General features: G+C 42.2%; 1 protein-coding gene across 1 annotated transcript in view; it reads left to right on the forward strand.

Annotated features, from left to right (window-relative positions):
* Positions 1-9,987, forward strand: part of CPZ (carboxypeptidase Z) — a gene marked incomplete at its 5' end in the record, with an annotated part of 36,661 nt that extends 26,674 nt beyond the window's left edge. The window contains 4 exons of the mRNA XM_081999175.1: positions 3,180-3,315; positions 4,397-4,536; positions 7,726-7,825; positions 9,616-9,987. Coding sequence (XP_081855301.1) covers positions 3,180-3,315; positions 4,397-4,536; positions 7,726-7,825; positions 9,616-9,971 — 732 coding nt within the window. The 3' untranslated portion in view covers positions 9,972-9,987. The remainder of the gene's footprint in view (positions 1-3,179; positions 3,316-4,396; positions 4,537-7,725; positions 7,826-9,615) is intronic.
* Between the last annotated feature and the right edge of the window lie 9,742 nt (positions 9,988-19,729).

Consider the following 19,729-nt stretch of genomic DNA (forward strand, 5'->3'; position numbering starts at 1 on the left):
GACTATGCGTGTATGACAACGATTTAGCAGTAAAATAAACCAGGCACTGCACAGTAAAAAGCCCATATAAGAAATACCTGGTGGGTTTTAATGAAAGCCACAGAAGCTCTTGCTGAGGACTAGGGGAAATCATAAACCTGTGCCTTAGATCCCATCGCCCAGGCTAGGGGTATCCTGATTTACGTGTAGATGGTGGAAGAATATGGCCACGTGTGCCATATCAAACAGTTCAGCTGTGGGACGGGAGGACCGCAGTCCCTCCATCATCTCCCGTCAGGGCCAGCATGTGTGTTTTCAGTGAAACAATGCAGTCACACGGACAAAGCGCTCCATCCCAACGCAGCACACAACTGGGCAAGCCCTGATGGCATCCCTGGTTTGCGACGGTGTAAGGCAGAGGATCTGACGCTGCCTGACTGCTGCATAGTCAGTGGCTGCGAAGCCTGGGAAGTTAGCTACAATCTCGGAAGTTTAAAACATACATGGGACATGTATGTTTATACATATTTAATTTATTTATATTTATATATATTTAATTTATTTAAAAACATTTATATATATTTAAACATACATCTGTTTAAACATACAGCTAATTTTTCAAATGAGTCAGCATAGGAACCTTTAACAACACTATCAGTATCACTTTAAATTTTTCCCAGAAAGTTACAAAACCTGTAGCTGTGAAGTGGCCTGCATTTAAGTAATGTCATCTGCAGCTGCTGCTGCTGGGGAACCTGCATCCTGAAATACAGCAGCTTGTTTTAGCTGCTATACGTTAGCCATAACCCTTGTTCTGACCGCTGACCTGTCGAATTTGCCATGCAAGGGGAAACGAGGCAAGTTTGCCCCCTTGGCTGCAGCCCAGGGTGAAATGCTGCAGTGCAGATGCAATGGCCAGAAATTAAAAAGTCAAGTTCTGTGAAGTACATTCAAAGCACGTTGCCCTGTTTGACAACGCGTCTGGGAGCTGCCACCTCCCCATGTCCCTCACGGTGTATGTGTGGTAACACGAGGATCCTCTCGGCAGCTGCTCCAAGACACTGCGGATTTCAAGCCTCTCTAACTTGCGTCGCAGCCTGGGCTGGTACCTGCTGGAGTGTCAAAGCTGCACCATTCCTTACACTCATATTCTTACATCTGGTTCAGCTCAGCTAATCCAGAACTTTCCCATTTTTTGGCGTTTGTGGAGATGTTTTAGCAGACTTTTGTTGCTTTGTGTTACACAAGAAACTGCATTGATGCCGGTGTTCAGAGGAGCAGAAGGGTGTACACCAAGTCGAGTTCACTCCCCTTGGTCAGTGGAAATGTTCCCTTCCGTCCCTCTAAAAACCCAACCTGTGACAGTCAGTGGGGTAAAAGTGCTGGCCAAGGTAACAGCACTGAGCCCATCTTACCAAATGAAACATCACACTTCCGAAGTCAAGGACAACTCTGTTTTTTCCCTTTTTGTTCCACTGTATTACACCTAAATGTCGTAAGGTTTTTTGAGGTCCGTGACTAGTCATACCTTAGCTGCTAGGAGATAATAAATATATTGCTATTTGAGCACATCTTAACTTTTTTTTTTTTTAAGTTTAACTTTTTTTTTTAATCAAGTTCACTTGATTTTGGGTTTCTCACTTTCTCTTCCCACTACCACCCATCTTCATTCACTTGCACCAGTGGCCAGGCAAAAGTCTTATGCCTCTTGGTGTGAAACAAGAGAAGAAACACTTAGTCACTGGAAATAAAACATCTGCAGATGTCTTTGGGAAAGATGAGAAACACACTCCTAAGTCACATAGGCACCTTCTAAACTTTTAGCAAACATCTTCCACAGAAGTTTCAGAACTGGACCCAAATTCCCATAAAGATTAAAGATATCAGGCCTAGCCCGAAATTATTGGCAGTAAGAGTTCTTCTTAACATAGTTAATTAACATTCATTTTTTTCTAGCAGAACTTTGAAGGAGACTTAATTGTCTGGGCTGAGCAATACTTAGACACATAGAAAGTGAAGTGAGAGGCAAAAACATTATATATAAAGTCAGAATTTTTAGTGTCTGGTCATCAGAAGTATTTTGGTAAATTGTCTTTACACTTACATATCACTCTCCACCTTTCCTTGGTCACCCACCTGATCCCATAATTGGCTCAGCTTTGTGATTATTAGAAACATTCATAAACATTAGTTCAAAGTGATATGCTTGGTCATTTTGGTCTTTGTCCTTGATGACAACATCAAGGATAAAGTTTTAGGATCACTTCTAAAAATAGGATTTTAGCCACCCAGCTTTTTACACATGTTGTTTTGTCTTAAGCAACATGCAATGAGACTCATGATGCTGAGTAGTAGGACCTGGTAGGATTTGATAACTGCTGTCATGTCAATGTTGAAATCTGAAATTATAGCTTTTGTAGATGAGGTTCAAATAGACAAAAAGGAGAAGGGGGGATTTCTGTGCAAATTTGGAATAAACATTGGAGAAAACCGGCAGGAACCTGATTCAAATAAATGGTTTCTGCAGATCACTGCTGTTTCTTCTGTCTTCACTACATGTACCTGTCACTTTTCCTTTCTGAGTGGTGACTCCTCTGCTCCTCATCACTCCTAGGAAATCAGTGGTGACATCCTCCATCACCACATCCTACCCTTCACTTTTTAGGAATGGTTTCTGCCCCACAAAGAAGCAACTGTCATTGAGCTCAAACAGGCAGGTTGTCCTGTGTGAGTGGTAAGTGCAAAGCAAATCAACACCGTCTATTTTAAACAGCAGTGGCCAATGCGAAGATCTGGCTGGGCTGAGGCTGGTGTAGGTATTTTTAAAAGACTAAAAATAGCAAGAGCTAAAACGTAATGGGGAGAGCTAATTTAAACTTTAAGACCTGGGACTTGAAGTGCAATCAAACAAGACCTTTACTCCTGCCCCCGGTAATAGGTTGAAGCCAAATATCACAAAATACACTGGTATTTAATGTTATCTCTGGCTAAATATATTGGATTGCACAGAAGGGCCTTGGAGAAAAAGACAAGCGAAAATTTCCTGGCAGAATATGCTTGCATGGAGGTTCACCCCTTTCATCAGCCTCAAGGGTGCACGATGGCTCATTGTCTGGGCTTACAACAGCAATAGTTACTAGCAGCAATGATAGTGTTTGCAGTTTGTAAAAGCAAATGTATTTCAAACCCTTTTGTTACAGATGTTTAAGCTGCTGGCTAAAGCCTATGCAGATGCACATCCAGTCATCTCGGACCGATCTGAACTTCGTTGCGGTGGAAATTTTGTAAAGCGCGGAGGTATTATAAATGGTGCTGAGTGGTACAGCTTCACTGGAGGTAAAATCACTTTACCATCATATCAAGTGAGGTAAAACCTCTATATGACCTTTATGAGACACAAGAGTTTGAAAGAAATAATTTCATTCATATCAATTTGCTTTAGGTCAGACCCCTGTAAAAAGTAACTTCTAGGAGATTCAAGTAGCAAAATGTACATTGGTAATATTTATATTCAAATACCATGGGAGGTATTCAGCCCTGATACGACCTGTGAAGTTAAGGTTATACAAGGATCAAATTTGTTATGGCATATAATATCATTCTAGTTTTCAAATCTGAAATGTAGAAATAAATGCTTAATGCTGTGCTCTCATTCCTCAGCGGCATGAATTTGAACCCGTCTTGCAGGCCATGCAAGCGTTGCTTTTTCAGTCTGTTTAAATAAACTCATTTTCAGGGAAAACTACAACAGAGACAAACAACCCATTCATTTGTGCTTAGGTTGCTAATTTGATTTCTTCAATAATAGTATTTAGCTTTCTTAAGGATTCCTGAAATACTGGCATGGATGAAATATCAGTGTACATAAAATTTTCAGCAGTGCTTCAGTTGCGTTTTCAGATAGGACTCAGCGAGATCCCCAAATAATTATGTCGAAACTAGGCCTTTCAAGAGCTTTGGGGCACAAGTGAGAATTAGGTTTAAATAGCTTTGGCTAACATTCTTCTGAAAATCATATCCAATGTCTTTTGTACAGAAACAGTTTTGAACATACTAATGGCAAAAGGTCATCTCTCTGCTGGTGACCCTTGGCAATCACCTCTGATACAGCCGATTATCCAATCACCATGATTAACCAACCCTTATCTCTCTATCGCTACTTCTTGGTCAGGTGAATAATAATTTAAAATTATGCTTTTTCACCTGAAAGAAGTGTCATTGTCATTAGTTAATTCATAGTTGAAACTAGTTGTAGAATCCTGAATTTCTTAAATACTTTTTATATATTGGCCATGCACTCTACAGTCTATTAATCCACGCCCACAGGGACTGCATTCCGCTGACTGCAACAGCAAAGCTCCAGTTAAGGGTTAGATGGCTTGCTCATGATCTCTCCTTTTTCTTTTTAAACCTATAGGTATGGCAGATTTTAATTACCTTCACACAAATTGCTTTGAAGTTACTGTGGAGGTAGGATGCGAAAAGTTTCCTTTGGAGGAAGAACTGTTTACAATCTGGCATGAAAACAGAGATGCCCTTCTGAATTACATGGAAATGGTATGGCTCTGCTTTTACAGACCTTGTGCTTACAGTTTTTCTTCTTGATTATTTGTCAATATTCATTTCTTTACCGTTTCCTGGGTTAGTTATCAAGATGGCATCGAATCAACCATCACGTTCCACCAGGGCCTCCAGTATCTCAGTTTGTCTAACAGGGCACACAGAAAATACTTCGCCTACGTTGCAGGAGGATGGAGATTGAGAACTGTAAGGGCCTTGAAAACAGTGAAAAAGGGAATTGTCTGTAAATGCTTTATAAATCAACTGTCCAAAATCTAATGCTAGAGAAAACACATATATTCAGAAAAATATGAATCATACAATCATAGAATCATTTAGGCTGGAAAAGACCTTTAAGATCAGCCTTTCTCTTGAAGAATAAACCAACACGATCTGCTTTTCAGAGACCTTCTTGGAACGTTTTCCTTTCTATATTCCACGTTTGTGGCCCAAACCCTACTGCATGGCAGCAGGAGATTTAGATTCAGCTGAAATGGGGAGGTTCTAAGTATCCTGCTAGAAATGCTGTTTCCACACTTTTCAGCTTGATTTCTTGACCAAAGTAGTTAAAAAAGGTCTGAAGCCTGATCTTCTAAAGGAACAACTGTATGTCTGCGAGCATTAAAACATGCCATTTAAAAGTAATTTTTAATAATAAGTTTAAGCTCAACAAAAACAAATACCTCACTGACAATAAGTAAGTGAACACAGAAACAGAAGTTGCTCATCTTTCTCTCAGCCATTAGTAGATTAGCTTTCTGTCATGCCTTATTTTGATAGAGTACGCAGTAATTTAAAATTGTTAGGAGTGTTTTTATGGCCTTTCTAAGCAACCTTTTGCTACTTGTGGTAAGTATTATCATTCAATAAAGTCTACAGTACAGACCACCAAACTCATTTCATTTTACAGCTGTCTGATGAAAATGAGTTTTAGTGAATCCAAATGGAGCTGGGTTAAATCCATATATATTGCAGTTGAAGTCTTCAAGATGTAAAGATTTTTATAGTGTGAGATACTGTAGAAGTCTATGCCGGAAAAGCTTTTTGAGTAAATGCAGGACAGTAAGCAAAACAACTTTGTAGATAAGGATGACTGAATTACTCCCGATAAGGATTAAGTCTGCCATAACCAATTGGAACTTTTCTTATTCTGATATATACCAGGCTGTTTGGTGTGTGTACAAATCTACTTGGCTTAACACGCAGAAGTAGAATTCATTTTCATAAACACCAATCTCTTCTCCCCATCAGGATTGGCATCAAAACACTCTCCCAAACTTATGTGGCACAGACTTGAGACAAAACAAAAAATAGTATATTTACTGAAATAAAACAAATCAACATTGTTCAAGAAATTTCAATTTTATCATTTTTATTTTATTGTGTTGTAATTGCAGAATTATTATTGAAGTTGGATGAGGTCATACTACTTTGAGTATGTCTACACTGTAAATTAAATTTTGGTCTGAGATGACTCTTCTGACCAGATTTACCCTCTATCCATATGATAAATCCTCAAGTCCATGCCGAAAAGCAAATTGCAGTGCTTCATCATAATAGTTCTGAAGGGACAGTTTTCAAGTCCTTATACTGAGTAGTTCCTAAACCCTCCAGTGAATAGTTCCACTCAGTACTGAAAAGCTATTTAACAAGAGCAGTGCCAACACTGCTTCACCTTAAATAGAAAACTTCTGCCATTAGACTAGACTTTTTTTTTCCAGTTTTGTAATAAGAATTACTGTAAAAGTGGATGTTTTAATATTTATTTTTAAACATGTCTATATTCCAACAGAAAAGCAAATAATTTTTTTTATTGTTTTGATGCTTTCTTCTGTATTTCTATTCTTCTTTTGTGACAAAGTATAAAGGGGAAAGAAAAATGAGAGGAAGAGAAAGCAGGGTGTGGGGAAGTGAAGTAAAGAACAGCTCAAGCTCATCATAGTAGTTCAGGGGAAAAATTGAAATGGCATTACTTTTCATTTTAAAGGTCATATAGAATTTCCAATAGAAAATGTTTTCTTTTCGGCAGGTTGCAAAAAAGAACCCTAAGGGGTTTAATGTTTAAATACTTAGATTTTTCCTATTTTGTTTTGTTTCATTGAACTTCAAATATAGTGAGATGTTTGTGCACCTCCTTGTATGACAGAATTCACATCGCTCTTTAGTTTGTCATCAAGCACCTTTCTCATCAGCTCAAGCAGCTGGGTTCTGTGCCTGTAGAGAAGGGAAAAAGGATATTATACACACTGCTATCATGACATTCTGACATGCAGTTAAGTGTAGGCAGCAGAGCGATGATGAGTAGCTATTCCCTCACCTATTCCTATTCACTGATATTTAATAAGAATATTAACAAATTTCTAATTTTATTAAATATTATATATTGAGTAATCTGTATTAGTGTATTTGAGAATTATTCACAAATATTGTGTTAAAGATTTTAAATCAAAGAATACTAATATAGAATTATCCATCTTATTGTATTCTTATGCTTCTGCTGTACTTTATATTAGTAACGGTGTGTCTGTCACAGGACAGTTGTTCAGTTTTCGTTCTTTTTCTCGAAGCACTTCGGGATCCTTTTAGATGTGGTGAAAGAAAATGAAAACTATATATTTCAACTAATACTAAAGACCTGGTTTCCTTATACAACCCGCATTAATTGATTCTACTGTCAGCTGTCTGAAAGCTAATAATTCTGCTTGATTCTGATTTATTTCACACATCTTCTAGTGTTGCACTTTGAATAGATTAAAGGGCCATTGCTTCATGCTGAATTAACTTCACTTATAGCACCAGTGATGCCTTCTCACTTTGTTTAGAGCGTCATTGTTTTTTAAAGCCCTAACTTTTCATTTCTTTGTGGTTCTGGGTCTAGGGCAGACATTCAGAACAGTCTTTAAATACTGTGTCAGATCATGAGGTGCCAGTGACCTGTGCAGAGAAGAGACGCTCAATGCAGAGCCACATACCTAGCCCAAAAAAGCTCTTGTTCAGTTATCCCTTTCCCTCAAGCCCCTTGGAGCTCCTGAAATAGAGGTTGTGATCTGTAGGGGCATTAGTGCCTTGAGAGCCTCTATAATGGGTTGAACCTCTTGAAAGTTGTTTCCTCTCCAAAGGGGTTTCCTTGTAGAAGATGAGTAATGTAATAAACGACTCCCATCTAACTTTGCTTTGCTTTGCCAGGTTCATCGGGGGATAAAAGGAATTGTGTCTGATAAGTTTGGCAACCCAATAAAAAATGCTCGTATTTCAGTCAGGGGCATCCAGCATGATGTCACTACAGGTAATATTTTTAGTTTGAGCTTTTTCAAAATGCGAAAGCACTGAGAGCTTAACCTGAAAAAGTCCTGTTATATTTGACAGAAATGGCACCTTAATGGAGAATTGAAGGCTCAGCTGTGGTTTGGTTCTAGAATAGCAAAAGACATTGACAAACTGGTTGTTGAGTCTGTCGTGTCTCTGGGATGACATAGTCCTTGCCATTAAAACTTTCACCTGGAACCGTGTGCTGTCTATCAAGGCCAATGAGTCTTCAATGAGTTTCAGAAATCCACCTTTATGTTTCACGTTTGGGGGAATATGGCAGTAGCCCTGCTCAAGGGCTGTAACTCAGCATGTGGAGGTGCGGAGCCCTGACAGAACAAATTAGCTGAAATATTGTGAGCATGAGGTGTAGACATCAGAGTAGGATCCACACTGACTTTAACAACTGGAATAAGTGCAGTGATTGAAGGGCCCACAATCCTTTTTTTTTTTTTCATGTGGAAAAACATAAATATATGCAATTTTTAGTCAATACCTATATCAAATGCAAAAAACTAGAATGTTGAATTATGTTCACTTTATACCTGTCGCTAGCTAGTAAACATGTGTTGAGGCATATGCAACTGTTAATTTTCACAGTCATAAAATTCTGAGCTTTTAGACTCTCACTGAAATTAATGTTCTCATTTTATTATTGATTTCAGCGAGAACAGGGTAGACCATAGGAGTGCAAAATAGAAGACGTGAATGGTAACATTTTGCTCTAATGATAGTTGTTGAATCAATTCGGAAAACCAGAATGGTTTATAATGTAGTGGATGCTTTCCAGCTTTCAAAAAGACTAACATTAGAGGGGATACAATAGTGGAGATGATGCAGATTCTTGAGGCTGGTAGGAGACTCTGGCATGAATTAGAGTCTTTTTCAAATTTCTTCACAGACAATGGCTTTCCATTGGCAGTGGACCTTTAAAGAATTAAATAAAAAATGTGTTTACACTGAAGGAAAAAGGAGTATTTGTTCTTGAGTTAGGTGGGGTTAAGAATATCATATGATTAAAATGTCTTTTAATTTCAATGTTAAAAAAGACTGAGGAATTCCATGAGAAAACAGCATTAATCCAATATTAACTGAGTTGAGAAACTTACCATTCAAAATAAAGGAAATATAAAATGAAGGATAAATATTCTGTTTAAAAATTCCCTGCTTTTGCCTGCAGGCTCTAACCTTCAGCTGGAGGAAATTTACACCCATTTTACACTAATGGCAATTTATACCAGCTGCAGCTCCGACTTCATAGTCTTACGTGCTATAATGTCTGCAAAGTAATTGAATGTAATATAATAAAAGCAGGGATTTCTTAGCTCCTTAGACATGCTATATATATGTGTGTGTGTGTGTGTGTATATATATATATTTTACAGCCTGGATTCTGCTTTCATTTTCTTAAGTTTCACATACATTCATTTGATTTCTTTGGGCTTATTTCTTGTTACCCCTGGGAAAGCAGCATGAAGGAAAGCTTCCCTTTGCTGTGATACAGGCACAGCAGTTACTGACATTTTGTATGTGAATTTTACTCCATTAGCTCCCAAAGGCCAGATTTTCACAGGTGGAGCCTCTTTTTGTCATTCAAGCATTTGTACCTGAATTGTTTTCAAAATCCGAGCCGCCCTGACTCTGAGATCTTTTGAAAACCTGCCCCTTAAATGCTTGTGCATGCATGTGTATATGAGTATGTAACTGTAAAGGATGCAAGACTAAAAACTAAGCTCCGTTTTGTTTTGTTGCGTCTTTATCTTTCCTAAGCTGCTGATGGAGACTACTGGCGGCTCCTGCCCCCGGGGACATACATAATCAGCGCCCAAGCGGCGGGGTACAGCCGGGTGATGAAGAGGGTCACCCTTCCCACCAAGATGAAACGGGCTGGGCGAGTCGACTTTGTATTGCGACCCGTTGAGGCTTGGCCCAACAAGCTCCTCCGCCGGTCGATGGAAGACATGTATGACCCATATGACCCGCTGGAACTTTTTGACCCCCAGGCCCAACACGGGCAGCCCGAGGCTCGAGGGGGGTCACCGCCGGGCAGAGAGAAGCCCTGGTGGTGGTCTTACTTCAGCTCTCTAGACCTGCACAAACCTCTGTGGCTGCTCAAGCAGCATTGAACAGCGTCACGGTGCTCTGCTCACCTCGCTCTGCTGCCCTTCCACTCAAGTCCAGACACCCTCACTGCTCTTGGCAATATTTAAATCTGTTTCATTTGAAAATACGGTGTTAATTCAAGCGCGCTTACTTCTTTTGTTTTCTCTTCACGCACAACTGAGTGTGTTTAAGTGTTTTTATATATTAAAAACAATGGTGCACCCCCGTTCAAAGGCCAGGTTTTACGTAGTTTTTTTCTTGGTAATGCTCTGTACTTTCTGCCCATGTAGTTAATCATCATATTTATTATTTATTAGGTTCTAAGTACCTGCAAGAAAAATTTATTCCTGATCCTTTAATGCATTTTTGTACATGTCTTAACACATTTATGACTATATACTAAAAACAACTTTCAGAAACATTCAGAAAATGCTTTTCCTCTTTTTATATTATTTTAGCATATTATGTTCAGTTCATTAACTCTTCTAATACAGCTCACAATGATTCTTTAAAAATCCATTATGTGATATTAGCATTGATTTCAGACAGAAAAAAAAATCATTAGGAATTTGGAAATAAATCTGCATCTGAATAAGAAGCACGTTCAGTAGAACAGGTTGCTCATAAGCAGGTCTGTATCAATGAGGGGTCATTAAATAACAACATATTTTCCCAAGTAAAGTTTCAGAAGTTAACCTTTGAAGACATACGTATTAAAAACTTTAAATCCTTACAGCCTTCCTCCATGAGTAGGCCCATCCAATCAAGAAAAATGATTGGAAAGTAAGCTTTGTTCCAAGGAGTCTGAATATCCAGTCTTTATCATATTTAGATGTTAATAGAATTCAAAGGTTTTTAATTTGTTAAGCAAATAGATTTTTAATCTATTTCAGCAAAATACTGAAAAATATTTTACTGCTCAAAGTACACACAACCTATGATGTAGAAAAATACATGAGATAATTCCTGAGGAATTTAGGTTAAAATGTGACATATTACACTATGGTGTTAACATCATGTGCTGTTTTGAGTCCATGTGCTTGTTAATGGACTTTGTAGACACCAAAGAAATCATGACTTTTTTCCAAGACAGTTGGGTAAAGCTAGGTGAATAGCAGTCTTGCAAGATGCTGTCCTCTCTCAGACATCAGATGTAATGGAGTTTCTTGGGGATTCAAACATATATCCTTAATTTTGATGAAACACATAGGCCCACACTTCCTTTTGGCTTGAACTGGTTAATGAACTCTATATATTCACAGTGTTTCCTCATCTAAATGCCAGTGTGTGAATAAGGTGATTGTTTAGAGCTGAGGTACTTACCGCAGGAGCTGATAAATTAGCTGTCTGGATTGCCTTTTGATTTCTAAAAACTTTTTTGCTCATCTTAGGTAAGATGATGAGACAGAGATGATCCAGGGGCTCCTGAGGTAATTGGAGCCAACAAGGAAACACCAGTGAAATACCTCAAAGGAATTAAGGGGTGTTCCTCTAAGAAGGTGACACGGCCAACAGGCCAGATGAAGTTCCTCTACACCAATGCACACAGCATGGGCAACAAACAGGAGGAGCTGGAAACCACTGTGCTGCTAGAAAGCTATGACCTAGCTGCTATTACTGAAACTTGGTGGGACAAATCCCACGACGGGACTGCAGCTATCGATGGCTACAGGCTGTTCAGAAGGGACAGGTGAGGAAGGAAGGGCAGAGGCATTGCCCTCTACGTCAAGAAATGGTTAGAATGTGAAGAGCTGTCTCTGAGGAATAGCCATGAGCAGGTCAAAAGCTTATGGGTAAGAATCAGAGACTGAGGCAACAGAGGGAACCTTGTGGTTGGTGTCTACTACAGGCTGCCCAATCAAGGGTAGCCTATTAACGAAGCTTCTCACTCCAGCTACAGGACACATTGCACTTGCAGGCTCTCATCCTGCTGGGGGACTTCAACCACCCAACATCTGCTGGAAAAGTAGCACAGTGAGCTGTAGGCAATCCAGAAGACTCCTGGAATACATCGAGGATAAGTTCTTAAGCCAGGTAATAGACAGCCCTATCAGAGGGGATGCGATACTGGACCTATTGTTCACCAACGCAAGTGAGCTAATTGGCAGTGTCAAGATTGGAGGCAGCCTGGGCTGCAGTGATCATGCACTGGTGGAGTTTGCAGTCCTGAGGAATATGGGGCAGACCAAAAGTTAAGTCAAGACCCTGAATTTTAGGAGAGCAAAATTCCAGCTCTTCAGGGAGTTAGTCAATAGGACCTCCTAGGAAATTGCCCTCAGGGACAAGGGAGCAGAACAGAGCTGGCAGATCTTTAAGGATGTTTTCCACAGAGTGCAAGAGCTCTCAGTCCCCAGGTGTAAGAAATCAGGAAAGGAAGGCAAAAGGCTGGCATGGCTGAGTCAAGACCTGATGGTCAAACTAAAGAACAAGAAGGAAATGCACATGCAGTGGAAGCAGGGAGAGGTATCCTTGGAACAGTACAGGGATACTGCCCAGTTGTGTAGGGATGGGATTAGGAAGGTGTCCTGCTTTCAGCCAGGATGGAGTTAATTTCCTTCACAGAAGCTAGCGTGAGTCTATGTTTTGGATTTGGGATAAGAAAATGTTGATAAGGTGCTGATGTTTTGTGTTGTTGCTAAGTAGTCAAGGACAGTCCAGCTTCTCGTGCTGGCCTGCTAGCAAGCAGGCTGGGGGTGCACGGGGAGCTGGAAGGGGACACAGCTGGGACAGCTGACCCAGGCTGGCCAAAGAGATATTCACAGAATCACAGAATCACTAGGTTGGAAAGGACCTTTAAGATCATCAAGTCCAACCATTAATCCAGAACCATCATGTCCCCTAAACCATGTCCTGAAGCGCCACATCCACACGTTTTTTGAACACTTCCAGGGATGGCGACTCCACCACCTCCCTGGGCAGCCTGTTCCAATGCCTGACCACTCTCTCAGTGAAGAAATTTTTCCTAATATCCAATCTAAACCTCCCCTGGCGCAACTTGAGGCCATTTCCTCTTGTCCTATCACTAGTTACTTGGGAGAAGAGACCAACACCCTCATCGCCACAACCCCCTTTCAGGTAGTTGTAGAGAGCGATAAGGTGTCCCCTCAGCCTCCTCTTCTCCAGACTAAACAACCCCAGTTCCCTCAGCCGCTCCTCATAAGACTTGTGCTCCAGACCCCTCACCAGCTTCGTTGCCCTTCTCTGGACACGCTCAAGCACCTCAACATCCTTCTTGTAGTGAGGGGCCCAAAACTGAACACAGTATTCAAGGTGCGGCCTCACCAGTGCTGAGTACAGGGGCACAATCACTTCCCTACTCCTGCTGGCCACACTATTCCTGATACAGGCCAGGATGCTGTTGGCCTTCTTGGCCACCTGGGCACACTGCCGGCTCATATTCAGCCGGCTGTCAACCAGCACCCCCAGGTCCCTTTCCGCCAGGCTGCTCTCCAGCCACTCCTCCCCAAGCCTGTAGCATTGCATGGGGTTGTTGTGGCCAAAGTGCAGGACCCTGCACTTGGCCTTATTAAACCTCATACAGTTGGCCTCTGCCCATCGATCCAGCCTGTCCAGATCCCTCTGCAGAGCCCTCCTACCCTCCAGCAGATCAACACTCCCACTCAGCTTGGTGTCATCTGCAAACTTACTGAGGGAGCACTCAATTCCCTCATCCAGATCATCTATAAAGATATTGAACAAGACTGGTCCCAGAACCGAGCCCTGGGGAACACCACTCGTGACCGGCCGCCAGCCGGATTTAACGCCGTTCACCACAACTCTCTGGGCTCGGCCATCCAGCCAGTTCCTCACCCAGCGAAGAGTAAACCCGTCTAAGCCACGAGCCGCCAGTTTCTCCAGGAGAATGCTGTGGGAGACGCTGTCAAAGGCTTTACTAAAGTCCAGGTAGACAACGTCCACAGCCTTTCCCTCATCCACTAGGCGGGTCACCTGGTCATAGAAGGAGATCAGGTCGGTCAAGCAGGACCTGCCTTTCATGAACCCATGCTGGCTGGGCCTGATCCTTTGGCTGTTCTGCAGAACTATACTATATGACATCACGCTCAGTATATAAAGCTGGGGTAAAGAAGAAGGAAGGGGTGGAGGGACATTCAGAGTTATGGTGTCTGTTTTGCCAAGTAACGGTCACGCGTGACGGAGCCCTGCTTCCCTGGAGATGGCTGAACCCCTGCCTGCCCATGGGGAGTGGTGAATGAATTCCTTGTTTTGCTTTGCTTGCGTGCACGGCTTTTGCTTTACCTATTGAACTGTCTTAATCTCAAACCATGAGTTTCCTCACTTTTACTCTTCTGATTCTCTCCTCCATCTCACCATGGGGGAGTGAGCGAGCAGCTGCATGGGGCTTGGTTGTTGGCTGGGGTTAAACCATGACAGCAGACCATGGCATGGCTGGAGCTGAACTGGGCAAAGGATGCAAAGAATAACAAGAGGGCTTCTACAGGTATGTCAGCCAGAAAAGGAAGGTCAGAGAAAACATACCCCCCTTGCTGAGGAAGACTGGAAAACTGGTAACACCGATGAGGAGAAGGCTGTGGTACTCAACAAATTCTTTGCCTCAGTCTTCACTGGCAGTATCTCTTCCCACACCTCTCAAGTGGATGGACCGCAAGATGGGGACTGGAGGAGCAAAGTCCATCCCGCTGTAAGAGAAGATCAGGTTTGAAACCACCTGAGGAACCTGAATATACATAAGTCTATGGGACCCAACAAGATGCACTGCAGAGTCCTGAGGGAATTGGCTGATGTAGTTGCTAGGCCGCTGTCCATGATATTTGAAAAGTCCTGGTAGTCAGGTGAAGTCCCTGGAGACTGGAATAAAGGGAAACTGCACCCATTTTTACAAAAGGTAGCAAGGAGTACCCTGGGAACTACTGACCTGTCAGCCTCACCTCTGTGCCTGGGAAGATCATGGAACAGATCCTCCTAGAAGCTATGTTAAAGCACATGGAAGACAGGGAGGTCATTCAAGACAGCTATCATGGTTTCACCAAGGGCAAGTCCTACTTGACCAACCTAGAAGAGCTACAGATGTCATCTATCTGGATTTCTGTAAGGCGTTTGACATGGTCCCCCACAAACCCTTCCCTCTAAATTGGGGAGATATGGATTTGGGGAGTGGACTGTTGGGTGGATGAAGAATTGGTTGGATGGTCACATCCAGAGGGTAGTGGTCAATGGCTCAATGTCCAGATGGAGATTGGTGATGAGTGGTGTCCCTCAGAGGTCCATATTGGGACCAGTACTCTTTAATATCAATGACATAGACAGTGGTATCGAGTGCACCCTCAGCAAGTTTGCAGATGACACCAAACTGAGTGGTGCAGCTGACAGACCTTGAGGGATGGGATGCCATCCAGAGGGACCTGGACAAGCTCAAGGAATGGGCCCGTGTGAACCTCATGAGGTTCAACAGGCCAAGTGCAGGGTCCAGCACCTGGGTCAGGGCAACCCCTGGCATCAGTCCAGGCTGGGGGATGAAGGGATCAAGAGCAGCCCTGCCGAGAAGGACTTGGGGGTACTGGTGGGTGAAAAGCTGGACATCAGCCAGCAATGTGCACTCGCAGCCCAGAAGGTCAACCGTGTCCCGGGCTGCATCCAAAGCCGTGTGGCCAGCAGGTCGAGGGAGGGGATTCTGCCCCTCTACTCCGCTCTAGTGAAACCCCCCCTGCAGTGCTGCATCCAGCTCTGGACCCCTCAGCACAGGAAAGACATGGACCTGTTGGAGCGGGTCCAGAGGAGGCCACAAAACTGATCAGAGGGATGGTGCACCTCTCCTCTGAGGACAGGCTGAGAGAGTGGGGGTTGTTCAGCCTGGAGAAGAGAAGGCTCCAGGGAGACCTTATTGCAGCCTTCCAGTACTTAAAGGGGGCTTATAAGAAAGATGGGGGCAGACCTTTTAGCAGGGCCTGTTGCAATAGGACAAGGAGTAATGGTTTTAAACTAAAAGAGGGCAGATTTAGACTAGATCTAAGGAAGAAATTTTTCACAATGAGGGTGGTGAAACCCTGGCACCAGTTGCCCAGAGAGGTGGTAGATGCCCCATCCCTGGAAACATTCCAGGTCAGGTTGGAGGGGGCTCTGAGCAACCTGATCTAGTTGAAGATGTCCCTGCTCACTGCAGGACTAGATGACTTTTAAGGTCCCTTCCAACCCAAAGTATTCTATGATTCTATACTACTCTACGATGATTGCCTAAGAAAACCCAAGAGATAAACGATCTTAATTCTGCAGCTGGATGCTGCACATGCCTAAGTACCTTATTCCCAGTTGCAATCTGATTGAAGTTAGGCATCTGTTATTCATGTGCTTGAATGTCTTCAGGTCTGGAGACTATGTAAAAATGAAAGAAAAGAATTTCATAGCATTAACAAAATTAATTATACGGGAGTGAATGTATTGCATGCACATGGGTAAGTGTTCCTTGCCCATGCTTGCCAAGTTAAAGAAACTCTGAATCCTAAATATGCCAAAGATAAGCAAGCAAGATATACACCTCCAGACTTTATTTCCAGTAATAGGTATTAATACTGCTTTCTATGGTTATTTTTTTTTGAAGACACCATCCTGTGAAAACAGTGGTAAAAATAATCGAACAGTATGCCACATGACTGGCTATTAGCTGCTCTTTTTATACACATCTTGCACACTTAGAATGGTGCTTTCTACAAGTGTTTCCTAGAATCTCACAGGGCTATTTAGAATTTTTTTCAGGTAATCACAGTAAACCCAAGGCCACTGCAATGCAAAACAGAATGACTGTGCACTTCTTTCCTGGAGTCCTGAGTTAAAATTGCAGATGGCAGTCAAGACTTGGGAAAGATGATTTTCTGGCAAGATTGTGAAGTTGTGTTGTATTTGACAGAGTTTGAAAACTAGTATTCTATACCACTATACCACTAATGTGAAATCAGTATGATAGAGCAAGAGTAGCCTCCCTGTGTGTCTCTCTCTCATCCACAAAAAGAGGTGTCGAACAGGGAGAAAGTTAAGATCAGACTTCTGCTAGTTCACACGCAACAGCCTGTATAGATGGGATGTATTAAAGTGCATTGAAGCGACTATGAGGTTCTTGGGAAAAGGTATGCCCCAGTCTTCTGGAACTATTTCATTTTTTTGAAAGATATAATTCTCAGTTTTCAGTTCCTTGGAGGTGGAAAAGACTTCCAGGATTCCCTGTGTGGCTCTCAAAAATCCATTTGAGTTTAGATTGGATTTTGGACATCTTTATTGGTGCTTTGAGGTTAAAAAAAACAAGGAAGGAAGGAAGGAAGGAAGGAAGGAAGGAAGGAAGGAAGGAAGGAAGGAAGGAAGGATGGATTGGTCAAAACCAGCCAAATAACAATGCAACCAAAATTACTACCATCTTTCCATTTTTATTTGACATTAATATAGATTCAGTTCTACATTTATATGGGAGATAAACTATTGGTTTGCATTTGTATGTTGGACTGGATTACATCAATCTTCTTCAATATTTATTTCAATGAAGAAATGTGTGTTTATTATCAGTTAGTTTTGTTTTAAAAAAAAACCCAACCACCGACCTGGCAACTATAATACAGTTAAAAGGATTGTAAGTGGTGGTGAAATTTAATCAGCTGTAGGCAAGTCTGTAATTAATATATGAAAATGAACACACTGATCAGCTCTCTCATGCACCTCCCTGGAAGATGCTCATGTGCAGAGTTTAATGGAACATAAAGTTAGGAGCGTATTAAATACTTTCTGAATAAGAAGAGGGATTGAATCGCTTCAGTGAAACACGCCCTCCTACAGCTGAAGTACAAGTAAGGCAGGCAAGAAGTGAAAACCAACCAAAGTTCCCTGGCAGTCTCCATCATGCCTTACAGATGGGGCTTGGCCCTTTTCCAGGGCTGCTTTGGAGCTGACAGGTTCAGCAGCCAGACGGTGCTGTCAGAAATTACAGCGTGCGTTCATGAGACTCCCTCTACTTTTAAGTCAGAGTCTACATAATTTTTTTTCAATTACCTTCCAACCACATATTGAACAGTATTGATGTATGTTTTTGTAACATCCTCCTTAATAATTAATTTCCTAGTCTCCACATTCGTTTCAGAGGGGATCTTCTCTACCATGGAGCCAAACATTTTCTCCACAAAGCAATCACGTTAATAAACGTTCTGACCTGCCAACTGTCCAGACCTCATCACTTTGCCAGCAACGAATCTTCCCAACAAGTCAAAGCATGCAAATCTAACTAACAACATTACAAGCATAAAGAGCAAAGGGAAAGCTCTGCTTATGTCATATTGCAATTTCTTTTTCATTCATTTGGCAGAAAAAAATCAAGAACACATACAAAAAATATCACAAGCAGTGTGCATGAATTACACCAAAGAAGATTTGAGTCTGTCTGTTACATTCATGAAAGCTTTTTAGATCAAAAATAACAATAATAAACAAAGGCAGAAAAGTTTGCAGCTGTTGACATCTTCATCTCCTGTAACAAACTGATGTTCCAGTCTTGGGCCACCCACGTATAGGAAGGAGCATCTTTATTTTCCTAAAGATTGAAAAGAAGAGAAAGGTGTCTTAAACTAATTGCCTGAAAACAAAGATTTAAGTGTCAAAATCACTTACTAATAGAAGCTCTTCCTGCTATTATTTTTCATAGTGTTTATACAGTTCTTCTCCTTTTCATGCCTCAGTTTAGCAGCTGAAGGGAAGCACTCCACAACAATATTGCAGTCTGTTTTGAAGTCCTGAAAACCAGCTGTCGAGCAGTTTGCCAAGCCAGTGCCATTTCTTTGCGTCCACCACTCTAGTATTGCACTGCAACTCAAAAACAAGCCAGAGATGTCTTTAACCGTTACGAAAGCAGCCATCAAAATGAGAAAAGGCTGTGTGTCTCTGCGGTGATGCCTGCAGGCAGACTGGGAGATCCCTGCGATGGGTGGGTATCCCCCCGCAGCAGCGAAGCACTGAAGATTCAGGCGTCAGGAGGCAAAGAACAGCAGGGAAAGGAGGCGTTTGGGCGGCTTGGATGGAAGCCTGAGCTGAAGCTGATAGACCTTTTCACAAAGCTCCTGTCAGAGGTACTCTCACACTGTCTGCCTTCACTGCGTACGATCTGTCTTTTGAAGCTACCACAATGTAAAAGGAGTATAGTATAGGTTAATATATAGTACAGTTTATAGTATATATAAGATTGTAGTATACTTCTGCTCTTTGTCTTCATAGCGTGTCGGAGGAGAGAACCTGTTTGATGTTTGTCTTTTCTGACGTCATGTAGTCTCAAGTCGTGCTGGCAAAGGTCTTCACGTCAGCTTCCTTGATGGGGCAGCCAGACCTCTGCAAGGAGGTGTGCTGATCCAGCCACCCATCACGCACAGGGGGACACCAGAAAAAGGGCTTCTCTGTAGGGGCTTTTTGGTGGCCATGTCGTTTCTGGTTCCAGCTCTGCTTAAATGAGTGTGCGATGGATGGGGGATTTCCCCCCAGTTTGGCAGCCCCTCCTGGCTCCCAGGGACCACCCGTGTTACACCGGTACAGCGGCACTGGTGTCAGCGTGGCCATGGTGGTATAAGGGAAGAGGCTGAGCACCTCTGCAGCACACCGTCAGTAAGCCCCTCCTTGTAACACCAGGACTGACCCAGACTGCCTTTATGGGCAGAACTTGGAAGCGTAACACCACCTTCCCATCCCGTCCAGAGATGTGAATAGTGCATAAAGCCAGCTGGCAAGGCGGGGTCATATCACTGAACAGGCAAATAAATAATTTTGTAAATACAGGAATTTTTGG

The sequence above is a fragment of the Phaethon aethereus genome (assembly GCF_964289735.1).
Source record: "Phaethon aethereus genome assembly, chromosome: 4".
Classification (NCBI taxonomy): Eukaryota; Metazoa; Chordata; class Aves; order Phaethontiformes; family Phaethontidae; genus Phaethon; species Phaethon aethereus.